General features: G+C 39.5%; 1 protein-coding gene across 2 annotated transcripts in view; it reads left to right on the top strand.

Moving 5' to 3' along the window:
* The window catches only part of LOC145998496 (prostatic acid phosphatase-like), a 58790-nt gene that overhangs the window by 10012 nt on the left and 31980 nt on the right, over positions 1-16798 (top strand). For both annotated transcript variants that reach the window (XM_083134917.1, XM_083134916.1), the window contains exon 3: positions 6090-6176. In XM_083134917.1, the coding sequence (XP_082991043.1) occupies positions 6090-6176 (87 nt within the window). The remainder of the gene's footprint in view (positions 1-6089; positions 6177-16798) is intronic.

The following is a 16798-nucleotide window of genomic DNA, read 5'->3' as shown; positions in this document are numbered from 1 at the left end:
CCCTGGACTACTACTTATAAAATTTTGTTGTTACGTCAGTGCTTTTTACAATATCGTCGGTCCAATGACATAACGACGTATCTCATTTTTTTGCGAAATTGAGTTATTAACATCGTTGTGATCATACCGGTGCCCTGCATCACCTGGCAAATCGAATCGGCATAACTCAAATCCAATTAATAAGGAAGTTATGAATATTTTTGATTTTGCGTATGACATAGCGTCGTATCTTGACTTCCGTCGTTATGTCAGATAAAGTAAATCCTAAACTGTTTCGCAAGTTGGCGTATCTCTTTTTGCTTACAGCAGAAAAATGCAACAAACGGGGCCAATACACTCACAAAGAGGAAAATAAAGCAATGCAGAAATGTATATTTCAGTATTTACAAATCAGCAGTCACAATCTTAACAATAGCGAAACGGTCTAACAGAGGATAGTTCAACTACAGGGAAGGTTGTTAGGAAAAGAAGATTGCTGAAACCCCTTTGCACAGGCTGCACCCACAAAGGAAGAAAATGTTATATACGGAAGAACAATGAGAAATCACGAATAATTATTTTAAATTGATTTTTCGATCTTGGAAACTTGCAACGTCAAAGGAAGTACGTAGCACGACACGTTGATGTAGAATATACTAGACAAAAAACCACAAAACAAGCATCGATACGTACAAAAACACAATTTTACTATCTTTCCCTGGATGGAAGAAGGCTGAAGGTTTGCAAGAAGATGTTTTTGAATACTCTTGGAATTAGCGAACGATTTATACGTACGACAGTATACAACATTCAAGAAACAGGCATATTACTAACTGAAAAACGAGGTGGAAGATACAAACATATGAAAGAAAATGACGAGAGGAAACGGAGTATAGTAGAAGATCACATAAATCGCTTTCCACGAATGGAGTCTCACTATCGTAGAAAATATTCAACAAAGGAGTATCTGCATTCTGATTTAACTAAAGAAGATATATGAGATGTACAAGGAAGAGATTGACACAACATGTCAAGCATCTTTGCAAACATACACAAATGTTTTCAAGGGTATGAATGAATCTTGCATTTCATCAACCCAAAAAAGATCAGTGTGGATTATGCATTACGTACAATGCGGGATCTGATGAAGATAAAATGAAGCTAGAAGATAAATTTAAGCAGCACGTTGCAGAGAAAAGTAAAGTGAGAGAATTGAAAGCAATAAGTAAGACTACAGCGACCTGTTCTGCTGTTTTTGATCTGCAACAAGTTATTCACTTGCCTATGTCGAACCACTCATCCGTGTTCTACAACAGACGTCTGGCTAACTAAAAATTCACTGCCTCTGAACTGAACAAGAAAAATTGTCATTTTTTCTTGTGGCATGAAGGAATCAGCAAGCGTGGATCATGTGAAATAGCAACATGTCTTTACCAGTATCTAATGAAAGTGGACCAAGAAAAGAAGAATACAGTTCACTTATATGCTGACAGTTGTGTTGGCCAAAACAAGAATAGAATTGTGGTGGCTTATGCATGTAATGCTAAAAGCAGAGAATATAAAAGAAATTGTGCTCAGATATTTTGAGCCTCATCATGGGCAAAACGAGGGAGACTCTGCGCACAGTGCAGTCTCTAGATCGTTACGGAAAGTTGGAGAGATATTTGTCCCCTCTCAGCTTGTACCCATCATAACACTAGCAGAAACCATCATTACATCGTGCACACAATGCAGATGGAAGATTTTCTGAATTATAAGGCAATTGCTGAAGATCTGAGGCTTTTCCAGCTTAAGAAGACCGATGATGGTATTAAGTTCAGTTGGAAAGATATTCGTGAACTACGATTGCAGAGCAACAAGCCAGATAATATCTACATAAAAACAAGTTTACTGCAAGAGAATCCCGCAAAACTCGTAGTAAAGAGATGTAATACTAAAGATATAGCTGCGAGAATGTCACCTCCATTGAACAAAGAATCTGTGAAAATAGCGCAAGAGAAATATGCAGATTTACTGTCAATGTGTGAAGGTCCTTTTCCTGTTGTTCTAGACAGTGACTGCAAAAACTTTTACGCAAATTTGAATCACTGAATCTGTTCTCCACTCTATTCCACATAAATGTTTTATTGATGTTTATTTAATGTAGCCAAATTATAGCTACATATACGCATGTGTAGCTTTTTAATTGTACTTGTAGTGAAGAGTCTTGTAATTTGTACACGTACTTAAAGCATGTAAATCTAAAGAACTTCAAAATAAAAATAACCATTCACTTTGTAAAAAAAAGCGTCATGAACAATAAAATCATAAATATTATATAGTTTTGCTCACATTTTGACTAAAAAAGAAGATTTCTCAAATCATGAGGCTGTAACTTGATACTAATTTACATGGCGTATCTCAAAGATATTTCTGTGTGAGTAATTATTTTGATCTGACATACCGACGTATATCATGAAATTATGAAATTTCAAGCACGTAACGCAACACATGTAACATTCAACCACACTATTTTACAGCAGAAACATAATACAATTTAATGACAAAACAAAATTTGTTATGGGGTAAATAGTTTTCTCACAAACATCTACGAAAGTGTGTGCGAAAACGTTTTTTGCTTCTGAAAAGTTGGAAAAAATGAGATAGGTCGTCATATCATTGGACCGACGATATATTTTAGGAAGTTGATTGATTGATTGGATATTTTAAGTCCACTTTATGTACAGTAAGGCTAATTGGGACTGGACCTACAGTTTAAAGTGGGATCCGAACCACTTGTGCCTCCACCGGGTATCGAACCCGGGACCCCTTGATTACAAAGCGACAACGCTACCACTGCGCCATCGGGGAGGCCTTTTTAGGAAGTTGATATTTATTTTCCATTCAAAGATATTGTAACAGTTCCAGTCGTTAGGTTAGGCTTGTTAGCTTTAGTTCTCTTAGCATAAATACGCTGCAATTTTTTCGAGGCTTGCATTATTTATGCTAAGAGAACTAAACCTAACAATGAAAGCATTCTGCACTGACGTCAGAACACGAAAGTGTTAAATCTTCTGTGCGATGAGCGAAACCCTACAGAGCACAGTGGACGTATTTTATACAGAAAGTGAGATGCACAGAAATTAATTCCACAAAGCTGTTAGAATTAGATATTATTGCTCCGAGCGGTAGAAACTTTGTCCGGATTGCACCCCCCCCCCCTTTCACCAACTAAGAATATTCGGTTTGAGATGTTAGTCGTTTTAGTGAGTTTTTAAACTACAGCGCCGCCCACCTCCATTTTTTTCGGGCACGCCCTTCTCTTTCTAGCCAAACAACAACTTCTTTCCGACGCAGTAACTTATCTATTAAATGTACAACCAACGGCAAAAGAAATAGTAGGTGAATTGTCCATCACCAAGTTGTCAGTCTAGTTTCCACAATAGGAGGATTATTGATTCAAATAAAAACGTCAATAAGTAGAGGATAACATCTCATTCATATCAACAGAATTCCATATTTTAAAACAACCCAGGAAGTATCTAAAAAAGAATAAAAATAGTGATGGAAAATTTGCCTACTATTATCTTTGCCTTTGGCTGTACTGTCACGTGGTTACGATAGCGACCTGAGAAAACCTTGTATGGATAGAAACAGAAAAGCACAGTAACAAGATTAAAAATTCCGTCGCTTTCTTCTGCAACCTGACACAAAATGGGAGACGAAGCGGAGCAAAGAGATTTCTCCAGCGAAAAAAAATCGTCCTGGCTTATTGGCTTCGCTCCATTTCTGCCTCGTTGGGAGGGCTTGCACTTGCTTACGTGTATTTTCTCAATGACAGTTCCGTAGCGTCTTCCGCTTCGCCTCGCATTAGTGGCGCCCAGCTTACGAAATTTGCATGTAATGAAGTGCAAGCTCATAAGTCAGTTTCGAACGATTCCGCACCAGAAGGCGAGATTGCATTTGATGACATGTATTGTTCTCGATGATGCCACCATCACATATTGCACATTGTTTCTCTTCTGCCTCAGTGGGCGCACAGTTTAAGAAAAGCATATGTAATCAAGTGCAAGCTCCACGCTCTATTTCCGGATCAGTGGGCGAGATTGCACTTGACGACATATATTGTTCTCGATGATGGGTCATTCCACGTCAAATTATCCAGGCCATGTCACCCACCATCTCCGATTTTGATGAAATTCGGTATACTTATAGAACTTTTCATGCTAATTACAAAAATGACAACTTTTTTGAGATTGGTCAAGGGGTTCAGAAATTACGCGTTTTTAAAAATCTCCGTGTACGCCACATGCGACTCCACTTTAAATGACACGCATTAGGTTATAAATTATAGTATCTTCTCTCAGGTTTGCCGTAGAAACTTCAAGTTTGATTTCTTTTGCTCAGGATAGTGTAAGCTTTCATTTAAATAGGGTTTCTGATCAGTGTATCAATAATCATATATTTTATGTATAGTTTCATGTATTTTTTTAGAAAAATAAATGACTAACTTCAAGAGCGAATTTCGTGCAATGCCCCCCCTTCAATTTCACCCAAATTTTATATACAGGTAGCTGACAGTGGGTACTAATGCTTGATGGAAAAATTGGGATGGGCGGTTCAGAGACAGGGTGATAAAAAAATAATTTGCATTAAAAGTTAATCTTATTTAAAATACTTATGTATTTAGCACAAAGTCTGAAGTACAATATGTTTTGAGCTATAATATTCAAAATTTCTGTTCACTATGTGTGACATTTTCACAAAATTCTGGATGATTTGACATGGAATGACCCTGATGGCACCGTCGCATCTTCCACTTCCGCCTCGGTGGGCTTAAGAAAAGTGTACATACTCATAATCAAGTGCAAACTCCTCGCTCCGTTTTGCCCGATTCTGCCTCAGTGGGCGAGATTGAACTTGACGACATATATTTTTCTCGATTATGTCACCGTCACGTATTCCACTTCTTTTTGCTTCCGCCTCGGTGTGCTCACACTTTAAGAAAAGTGCATGACACCATTTCAAGTACAAGCTCGCCCACTTCTTCATTTCGCCTATATGGGAGAGAGTGCACATGATTGCATATATTTTTCTCAATGACGATTTCGTCGCGTCGCTCGCTTCCGCTTCAGTGGCCACCCAGCTTTCGATAGATTATTAAAAAACAACGTACCTTTCTGACTGCTTGTTGTATGCGCATACATATACAAGTATCTCACTCATGTATACTATGTGGCAGTACAGGCACAACAAACTCGAAACATAGAAAAGTTTAGATGGATTCAATAATTTTGTAAATGGAAAAGTGAGGGAAATATGTAGAATGCTATAAAATTGGTGATATTGTTATAATGTATACTGAAGTGGATCTTTGCCAACAAACCTGCAGAAGTAATGACTTGAACCCAAGCGACACTTCTCACTTCAGTGTGAACCCACGCTGTTGCTTGTAGCAAAATGCAAGTTACAAAAGAACTGTTGAGTCGGTTGCTAATCCTTTCTTCGTACCACTTGTTTCCACAGATTTCTTCTCTGTGTCCTTCGGGAACCTATGAAATGATACTTGACTACATGAGTTTATTCCCGATCAAACTGTGCAACTACATCCTACAGAGCTGGCACCCTTTTGCCTTCTAAAATATTCTCCACTTCGCAGATTTCGTATTAATGTCCGTATAGTATCATCAGCATAAACGGATGTTCGAGGGGAACCAGACAAGTGTGCATGCTCTGCAGTAGCTCCACCTTTAACACCGTTTACACCAAAAATATACAATGTTAAAATTTGTGCAGTGACACACTGTATGTTGCTTCTCGTACTATATACTACTACATGGCCTGAAAACAATGAGACCAAACTGTGACTTGCCCTTTAAGACCGAAATGTGTGTGCGTAAATCTAGATAGGGCTAAGAACGAGACAGAAATTTTAGAATACACCACTGAAGGACAGCCATATTGTTATTATTTTGGGTGCAATAACATTTCAGGAAGGAGAGTTCAAGCACATTAATATACCAACCTTACAATTACACTGTATATAGGGTAGACAGTAATAAACTTAATTCACCTTGTGAATTAACTTATAACTGTTGGAGGATTCCATGCAGTTTATTTCCTTTCCACAGTTACATCGGCATGGAGAGCGAAATCCAATGGTCATTTTTCCTCCAAATGCAAGTTTGTTCCCAGAGGGGCCTATGGAAATAACCATGGTATTGTATTTTATATAGTACAATGTGATATACTCTATGTGATCAAAAGTATCCGGACACACCACGAAACGTGTGTTTATCATAGAGGGCGACACAGTACTGCCATCTACCGCGTGGAACACATAGTCAGCGAACTCAGTAGTCTGCAGACAGTGTGAGACAGCAGTATGGGATGGTCTGAGGAACTCACAGACTTTCAACTGGTCAGTTGGTTGGGTGCCACTTGTGTAGGAAGTCTGTGTGTGAGTTTTCCACCCTCCTAAACATCCCTCTGTCCACTGTTTCCGATGTTATAGTGAAGGAATGTGTACAACCCAAAAGCGTGTAGGCCAACCTTCCATGTTGACCTCCAAAGACCATCGAGTGTTGAAGAGGATCGTACAGCATTATCGTCAATCATCCATCGCCACCATCACACAGGAATTCCGAACTGCATCAGGATCTACTCCAAGCACCATTACTGTTTGGCGCAAGGTGCGGCAACTTGGTTTCTATGGCCGAGAAGCAGGGTTGGCATGTTTAAAACAAATGTGTTTAAAACTCTTTGTTTTAAACGTTTAAAACACACGGCTTTGATTTTTTTACAAATGTTTTAAACGTTTAAAACAATGTGTTTTAAACATGTTTTTTTAGAAGTGTTTAAAACACATTTTGGTACTTGATATTTTATAGTCTGTGATAATTTTTTTTGTTTGGCAACCCTTTTTTTGATTGAATCAGTGTCAATTAATCCGTGCTTTACGGGTCTCACTTATCGCACAACACTTGACCAACCATGTGTTCTGATCACGGGCTACGTTGGTTAGACAGGCTAGCTATGTATACACAAGGTAGAAAAACTGTTTTGCGACAAGAAGGGCCCGTACTTCAGGCACGTATCCAGGAATTCCTTTCGGGGGGGGCTCAACACCATTTTTTTAAGGGTATAGTAAGAACCTCACAATTGTGTGTTTAAGACCAGAGGTGGCAATTGGGTTCCAAAACGGGGGGGGGGGGGGTGCGGAGGGCGTTGCAAGGAAAGTTTACTTTCTCTTCGTAGACAAGGCTTAACATTAAGAGGTCATAATGTTGAGGCAAAAAAATAAAAAATGGGGAACAACTATCTCTTAAATCGTTGCCACTGTAAGGCTGTCATTTTAATCAGAACGTAAAATCGGAACATTTTTTACCACTCGACTCCTCTGTTTCCATGAATTAATATTGTGTGCCGGAACCATCTCAGTATGTGTGTTTTTCCATTTCATCTCATCAGACATAAAAACATCTATGGTGTCTTTGAGTGTTTTTACGAAGCTGTTACACATGCACGGGATGGACAATCCACTCGACAACGCGAGATTCAAATTGTGGGCTGCGAACTGGACGCAGACAGCTCTCGAATATTTCTCTCTGATTCGAGCCTGAACACCACTAACGTGTCTTGTCCTCCCATTTTCAGCTCTTATAAAAGCCGAAACCCACCAAATTGTTCACATTCAGGACTTAGCACTCACAAGTGTTAAAAATGCCTGTCACAGCTTCCGCTGTCTTATCATATATCGGCACGAAACAAAGGAAGTCTTCTCGAATACAGGTGGATCACGAAACAATTAATGCACAGTGAAAACCCTTCCGTTCCCAACACATCTAATGTTTCGTCTCCCAGTATGATGAAATGCTTACTCATTTATCTCCAGTGACGTGCCCAAGGGAGGTTTGGTGAGGTAGTAACCCCATTTGACCCAGTATTCCCCCTCTCCCTTCCGAAAATCCTGGGCACGCCTCTCTTTATCTCGGACATTTTTTAAAATCAACTCACCAGAAGTTTGTATCATCGTATTGGAGATTGAAGTAAGATGCGTTCTTCCTGCAGGTTTGGATATGATCCTTTAGGGTGCTGTCGTCTGCCTGCCTTCACACCTAACCTTAACAAGACCCTAATTTTCCATCCTTGTGACTTGGATTTTCAAGACTTAGGAAGGTTTCAGACCAAAGGGACACGCGATACATGTCGATTGGAATGGGCCAATCAACAGCAACGTTTCACACCGTAGCGACACAAAAGGCCGCACAAACCTAATTTCGATTTGTGAAATCCTCAGGCGACAGGGTGTGAAATCTCCCTTATTAGGCCACTATCATTGTCACCTCGAAGTAGTAGCTCTTGTTGACCACAGAAAAAATTATCCTCAACCGGTGATAATGCTCCTCAGTTTTCTTCTCTCTCCTATATTTTCTGTGCTTGTTCACTATACAGGCAACACCTTACGATTTGATATACACAGGACATGTACTATGTAGACTTTTTAACGAAAAATCGGTTGAAGTCAAGGATGGCTAGGTCTGAAATATTCACTTTAGAGAGAGACCTTTGATCTCTTCGGCCCTCGAACCGAACTAGCACTACACTGAGGCCCCGGAAATTCTGCTGTCGTCAATGTCTTCATTTTCGGATCACTATATCTTATAAAGCAATCAGAGGACGCTGACTGATCTGATCACCAACGACTGTATGAATTGTCACACTTACCTCTGAAATCTCATTAACCGATTCTTTGTACAGATCAACCAAAAAATTGAATCCGCGTATTTATATCCTCATTATATTCTAGAACGTTCCGCAGATAAAACGATTCGTTAATATCGCCAGTAGTTGACTCCTTGTCTCATCAAGAACGTACACCCTCCCGCCTTCCAGAGATTAGAAATTACAACGAATCGCCCTAAGTGTGGCGCTACCTTTGTTGTGCAGCTTCCAAATGCTGGCAAGTATCTACATAGTGCTCAAGTGCGCTGCGAGAACACCGAAAGCACAAGAAAAGTGTACGTGCAATATTATCAACAACAGGGTTATAGAACATTCTCCGTCTTGCCTCGATAATTGTCTATCTCCTTAAATCATCGTCACATTATTCAAAAAGCCAAAAACCTGATTTTCTCTAGTGTAAAATAAAAAAATTCCTGGGGGGGGGGGGGCTCGAGCCACCTCAACCACAGCTTGGATACGTGCTATTAACAATAACAGGGTTATAGAACATTCTCCATCTTGTCTCGATAATTATTTCTCTCGGATTTATAAATTTATTATCTTCACATTATTCAAGACACCAAAAATCTAATTTTATCTAGTGTAAATTGAAAAATTTCCTGAGGGGGGGCTCGAGCCTCCTGATTCCCACCTTGGATACGTGCTATTGACAATAATAGGGTTAAAGAACACTCTCCGTTTTGTCTCGATAATTATTTCTCTCAGATTTATAAATTTATTATCTTCACATTATTCAAGACGCCAAAAATCTAATTTTATCTAGTGTAAATTGAAAAATTTCCTGAGGGAGGGGGGGCTCGAGCCATTAACTATAACAGGAGTATAAAACATGCTCCGTCTTGCCTCGATAATTATTTCTCTCCTTACATTATTTTCACATTATTTAAGAAGCCAAAACCCTAATTTTATCTAACGTAAACTGAAAAATTTTCTGGGGAGAGGGTCTAGCCCCCTGTGCCCCATCTTGGATACGTGCTATTATCAATAACAGGGTTACGGAACATTCTCCGTCTTGCCTCGATAATTATTTCTCTCCTTAAATTATTGTCACATTATTTTATTTCACACCAGAATAAATCAAAAACCTCTTTTTATCTAGTGTAAACCTAAAACTTTCGGGGGGGGGCTCGAGCCCCCTATGCCCCCTCTGGATACGTGCCTGTCCTGAAGTCTTATTGAATAATTCTGTTGTACAGACCAACTGTGAAATTGAATTCGCGTATTTATATTCATATTATATTGTGGAATGTTCCGCACATAAAATGTTTTGTTAATACTGCCAGTAGTTCGACTCCACCTCCTATTCAAGAACGTTCCCTCTCGAGCTTTTCAGAGAATTAGTAATGCAACGAATCGCCCGACTCATGGCGCTACCTTCAACAGTGCTTTGTTGTGCAACTTCCAAATGCTGACAAATCTTTAAATAATGCTCAAGTTCGTTGCGACAACACCGTAAGAGCAAGAAAAGTTTAACTCCCTAGCCTTCTTAAACCCGAAGGTTCATGGCTGCAGCAACACAGGCCTTCCATCTTTCCCTATCTTGAGCAAGTTCTATATATTTTTTCCATCCCTACCGATTTCCCTTAGGTCCATCTCAACGTTGTCCCTCCATCTTCGTCTTGGCCTTCCTACAGGTCTCTTACCATCAGGTTTCCCAACAAGAATCCTGTAAACTCCTCTTTCCTCTCCCATTCGTGCCACATGGCCTGCCCACCTAAGTCTTCTTGATTTAATTATTCTAATAATATCTGGACATGAATACAAATTATGTAGTTCTAAATTATGTAACCTTCTCCACTCACCTGCCTCCTCATCCCTTTTAGGTCCAAAGATTTTCCTAAGGATCTTATTTTCAAATACTCTCAATTTATGTTCCTCTTTCAATGTAAGGGACCAAGTTTCGCATCCATATAATACTACAGGCAAAATCACTGTTTTGTATATTTTAACTTTTAGTTTCTTAGATATTAAACGAGAAGACAAAAGTTTATGAAGAGAGAAGTAACATGCAAGAAAAGTTTACATACAATATTATCAATAATAGGGTTATCCTCAGGGTTCTAGAAAATTCTCCGCCTTTCCTCGATAATTATATCTCTCCTTAAATTATAATCACAATATTTTATTTCACACACACAAGCCAAAAAAAACTCATTTTATCTAGTGTAAATCGAAACATTTCGGAGGGGGCTCGAGCCCCCTGAGCCCCCCCTCTGGATACGTGCCTGCCGTACTTTACTGTAGAAATGAAAACTTCTCAGTTCTTTGTTTCGTACCGTCCTGTAAGTTTGAGACTGGTGGAAGTATCTGAATGCACAATGCGTGATTTTGATGATGATGTGAATTTTTTTTCTCTTGCGATAGGATTCATTCGTTTGTATAACTGAATAAAGCGCAGACGCTTACTTTTGGTAACAAAATTTTGTACTTTGGATAGATAAATTGATCTGGAGAATCTATTATGACACTGCAGGTTGTTTTCTCCTATATAAACTGTTCAGGCAGCAGGGAATATTTCACACTGATTTTTCCACGACGAAGATAGTAATTCTATAATATTTAGTTTCTTGAAATTTAGATGAATATGAATCCTAATCTACTTCAGCAGTGGCGGAAAATGGGGGCTATTACCCCCTAATTTTGTCCCTCAGTAGAGGTGTGCGGATCCCGAAGAGTCGGCACCGGGAAAATAAATTCCCGTCCCAATCCCCACTTTTCGGGGTCCCAAGCAGTAGGGAAATACAGAATGGTCATTTTAAAAAGTCGCCAATTCTGGACATTTTCTTCAATGTAAATGTATGTCTGGAACGTATCGGAAATTGTTAGTTTTTGTCAGTGGCGTAGCATGGACATTTCGGGTGGGAACGCCAAGTCCGAAGGAAGGGTCGGCCCTTTCTTGCTTAATAACGTACTTATGGTATTAGTCGCCACAGGTATTGTTTATTTGCCTGAAGTCAGCTGGGTTTTCAATAAAACATCATCCATGCATGTTTTAGCTAGACAATTAGATGCCTCACTATGCCACAAATGTTTTGAACTCTGGTGTTTTATACCTTTCTGCATGACGCAAGTCATTAGAAAACCTACCTGAATCACAATCGCCTTTGAACAACAGCAGACGTCATTGTTGTGGTTGATCCAACTACTCATTGATTTGGTTTATTTTACTTCGCTTTTCTACCACTTTTGGTTAATCGCGAATATGAATATGAGTGATGATATTGATGAAGGGACACTGACAAAGAACACCCGTGCTCACGCTGGGATTCGAACCAGGGACCTCTGTCGTCTTGACGCACGTACACTCGACTGAAGTAACAGTGCCGATTAGTAATTCAGACCACTGTTTATTACATCTTGAGAATGCTGATAAACATTTTAAAATAATTTTGTCCAGAGATTATTCGATATTATACGGCGCACGCTTTTAGAAGGAACATGAGTTCGTCCAATACCCAGCCAGTGCTACTGCGCTGTTGCCAAACTAACTGCTAGCGCAAGGGAAGGACAGAAAATTCGCGATGTCTCCATTGTTTTTGATAATGCATGCACGGTATATATGAGTACAGTGAAATAATATAGTGAATATTTCTATACAGGATTATAATATCATATCACTGTAGCATATACGAGAAACCCATACCTGAAAGAAGCTTGAAGGTATTTATTTATTCATCACCGCTCTCGTCGTCTTCCTCAGTCTCCGCATGGACGTCCGCAGGATTTTTTCCAGGGAGGGGCAAGGAAGGTGTTTTTTTCCAGGGGGGGCAAAAAAGGCACATTTTCCTACATAATAGTGTTGTTCCCTCAAAAACATTGCTTAAATTTGAATATCATATTCATGCAATAATTAACACATATTATTGTAGCTGTAATGAAATTATATGTGAAAAATATATAATTTTTGGTTGACTTTCATTTTCCAGGGGGGGCCACGGCCCCCCATTGCCCCCCCTCCCGGACGCCCATGGGTCTCCGTGTCACTGAATTCACTCATTTCCGAATCACTCTCCTGGAGGTTAATGATTAGATTTTGCACCCTTGGTGCCTGTACTACTGGTGTTAAGTTTTGAGAGTGACATTATTTAAAATAAAAAGAACACATGGAACACACACTATCGCACGAAAGGGCTGTATTTAATCTTTTCACAAACTGTTCTTTGTGGCGCACGAGTGAAAGATAAGCGAATAATTTTACACCAGCCTTGCTACGAAAACGCTGAACTCAAACTGACCCAGGCTTTCAATGCTCGAGAACGCCCAGAACAATGAAGGGTCATTGTTTATATCGAGGCGAATTTAACACTCACAGTTTTCTCTAGACACAACAACTCGCTGCGTCAACACGGTGGCAAAAAAAAAAAAAAAAAAAAAAAAAAAAAAAAAAAAAAAAAAAAAACAGGCTGCAGGAAACGAAAGATGATGTTTCCCTTGTTTCTTCAAGGAACGATAACTCCGGATGAAGCCGACGGAAATTCATGGGACTTGGACAGTCAGGTTCAAAATGTCTTTCTCCATCTTATGATGAACCTTAAAGTGGTGAGTTTTATGAAAACTTCTTGCGCGCAAGAAAAATACAGAACACCGCTTTTAACTTCTGCGCCGCAGTCTCCTAACTGTACAACGTTGCACTCCTGCCATTGGCTGATCGCCACGCACACCCTCGGCGTGTCCCCGCCCGATATCGCTTCTAAAAGCGTGCGTCGTATAAGAGTTTTCAAATAAATGCTAAACATTTCCATTGACACAATATTAAGCAGTAAGATAATAACGAAAAAATACAATAAAAAAAAATAATAGTTTTCCGGGTTAAGTGGTAGAGCAGCAACAGGCTGAATTTCTACCACGAGGACTTCACCAACTTACTTCACAAAAACTGTGTTGATCTTTTAGTTTCTAATGCACATCGCTGTTCGTGCGATAAATCATACAATGCAGTGGCCATTAAGAAGCAGTATATTTGAGATTGGTAAAGTTACGTCAGTCAATATTGCGTATTGTAGCATCACATACCACGAGTTGCATGAGCGCGAAGAGCGAAGAACCGGGTAGGAATTCTACCGCTGTCGTCTGCTTCAGAAGGCAGGAAGGGTCACATGAACCAATCACGGTAGACCTCTCGTACGCCGGCGTAAGAGAGCCCATTTACGCGCGTGCTGTAGAAATGGAAGCTTTCCCTCCATAAAGGCAGCAAGGAATATAGGAGTCCTGTACGCCGAACCTGCTCGGCGTCCGGCCGGGAAAGGCATTGAAAAGAGATGCTAGAACGAATGTTGAGAGTGGAGCGTTGCAAGCGGATCGCGAAAAATAGCTATTATAATGCCATGAAGGTCAAACATATTTGAAATTAGTCACGTTTTACTTTATAATCACAGCATTTTTGAAATTTTAAATCTGGGAACGCCGGGCGTACGGGCGTACTATAACGCTACGCCACTGGTTTTTGTACCAGAAGCGGGAAATGATCGAAATTTCCCGAAGCTCTAAAAATCTCGAATTCTACACGTAATTTTCATCTTAAGTACTTATTTTGCACTTTCTGGTACAAAAACTAACTGCTCGGGAACCCGAAAAGTCGGGAATTTTTTCCCCAGATCCCGGTCCCGACTCTTCGGGATTCCGCACACCCCTATTTTTTTCTTTAACGACTTTAACTATAATTTACTGGGAAAAGTTGACTTTCTTTTGTTTAAAACACATGTTTAAAACATGTTTTTTTAAACTCATGTTTAAAACTGTTTAAAACAAAAACAAACATGTTTTAAACAAAAAAAACAGTTTGTTTTGTTCTTTTAAAAAAAAAACACAAATTTTGCCAACCCTGCCGAGAAGCTGCCCATAAGTCAAACATCACACAGACAAATGCCAAACGCCACCTGGTGTGGTGCAAGGAGCATCGAAACTGGACCATAGAACAGTGGAAAACCGTTGTGTGGAGTGATGAATCACAGTACACAATGTGGCTATCCGATGGTAGGGTGTGGGTGTGGTGAATGCCTGGTGAACGACATGTACCAGCCTGTATAGTGCCGACATTGAAATTCGGTGTTGGCGGGGTTACAGTATGGCCATGTTTCTCCTAGAGGCGGCTTGCCCCCCCCCCCCCTCGTTGCTTTACATGGCAATGTCAGGGCACAAGCTTACGTTGACATTTTAACAGCCTTCATGCTGCCTACCGTCGAAGACCAGTTCGGGGATGACCATTGTGTCTTTCAACACGACCGAGCACCCATCCATACTGCAGGGCTTGTGGGGAGTGGTTTCACGACAACAACGTCCCACTAATGGACTGACCTGCGCAGAGTCCTGATTTAAATCCCATAGAACATCTCTGGGATGTTTTGGAATGCCGACTTTGTGCTAGACCACACCAATCCACATCAATACCTCTTCTCATTTTGGCACTCTGCGAGGAATGGGCTGCCATTCGTCAGGAAACCTTCCGCACCTGATTGAAAGTATGCCTGCGAGAGTGAAGGCTGTCATCAAGGCTAAGGGTGGGCCAACACTGTATTGACTGCCAGTGTTTCCGATGGAGGGTTGCCCAAACTTCTACTTTGTTTTCAGGTGAGTGTCTGGATACTTCTGATCACAGAGAGTATATATATATAACAGTTGACTTTTTTTCTAAGTACTTATCTGATCCTTGTGCATTGTTGCCAGGGTAAGTTGAAACAGGTTTAAAAGAAAAACATATTTTCAGAGAGTTTCTAATGTGTAAGGATGGGAACAACAGGATAATGCCAAAATTGTATATAACAGGAAAGAAACCAGCAAAAAGAAAGTTTTCAGGTTGCAAACATTCTGGTAATCAAACCAGAAAACATGTCTGGGTCATTCCATGTCAAATAAACCAATAAAAATTATTTTTGGACCTTTAGGATTCAGATTTTTTAGATCCTTTGTTTATACATTGTACCTATCAAGAGGACAAAAACTGTCAAATTTCAGATTTTGTCGGCTCTTACTTTTTGAGTTATTGACTTTTAAAAAAGCAAAAGGTTAATAACAATTGATTTCAATTAATTCACATTAAAAGTATCACTTTGAGAGTATAAAACACAGCTACTTCACTGAACATTTCACAAAAGACAACTGACTGAAGATTGCAGTAAACAATTGGTGATGTTCACTTAGGTATACCGAGTCTAGCAGCGATAGATCAATTGCTCTCACATATCTAATCAGAGAATTTATTGTATTGTTGAAGGAACATTTCATAAGTGACAATATTTTTCACATGCTTCTGACCCTCCTCTACGATAAGCTGGCAGACTGAAAGGAGCTACTCAGCAGCCTTTTTGACAACCTGAAGGGATTCAGGTAGCGACTGCCATAAAAGGAAATCAGACTATTTCTATTTCTACCCCACCTTCAACCCACCGGCCGCTGCAAATATTGAAAGGTTGTAACAAATTGCAATATTCACATCACAAATTCTATTGAAACAACGATACAATCTATTCATTTGTATGTGTATGTGTGTGCGTGTGTATGTGTGCATGTGATTGTTTGCGCGTATCACTGTAAATAATCAAGAAAAACAGCTAGTTATTACTCTTGAGACTTGTTTCTTTTTCTGTTATTTCTCAAAAAAATGACTGGAATACTTCACATATCTTATCTCTCATTATGTTGTGTTAAGAGGCACGGTACTCGTAAAAATACTTTATTCCTCAAATACCTGTAAAGGGTATCTCAGACCAAAACAACAAGTGACAGGTGACAAGTGACAGCAAGGATTCACACCGAAGTGACAAACAACAAGCAAAGCCGGTTCCTTCAGCCTATAAAGAACCATGCAGGAACAATAGACCGAAGTGACATGAAGCACTTTATTGAAAAAAGACCCAGTCCGAGCAACATGAAAGGGACAAGTAAAATGTGTCGCTTGTTGCATGTCACTTTGGTCTGAAAGCTCCTAAAATTTTAATATCATACTTTTTAATATTAAGGTTGTTATATACCATGTTATTTTTATAAAATATGTACCAATACATTGTTATTAAAAGTGATAAATATTACAAATGTTCATATTATTTGTCGTCCAAAAATTATAAAATAAACTAATAGGAAGACTTCAACATCAACCACT

The sequence above is a fragment of the Lepisma saccharinum genome, chromosome 14 (genome assembly GCF_977018435.1).
Source record: "Lepisma saccharinum chromosome 14, izLepSacc3.1, whole genome shotgun sequence".
NCBI classification, from domain to species: domain Eukaryota; kingdom Metazoa; phylum Arthropoda; class Insecta; order Zygentoma; family Lepismatidae; genus Lepisma; species Lepisma saccharinum.
The sequence above is the reverse complement of the archived record's forward strand: the minus strand, read 5'-3'. Positions and strand labels throughout refer to the sequence as shown.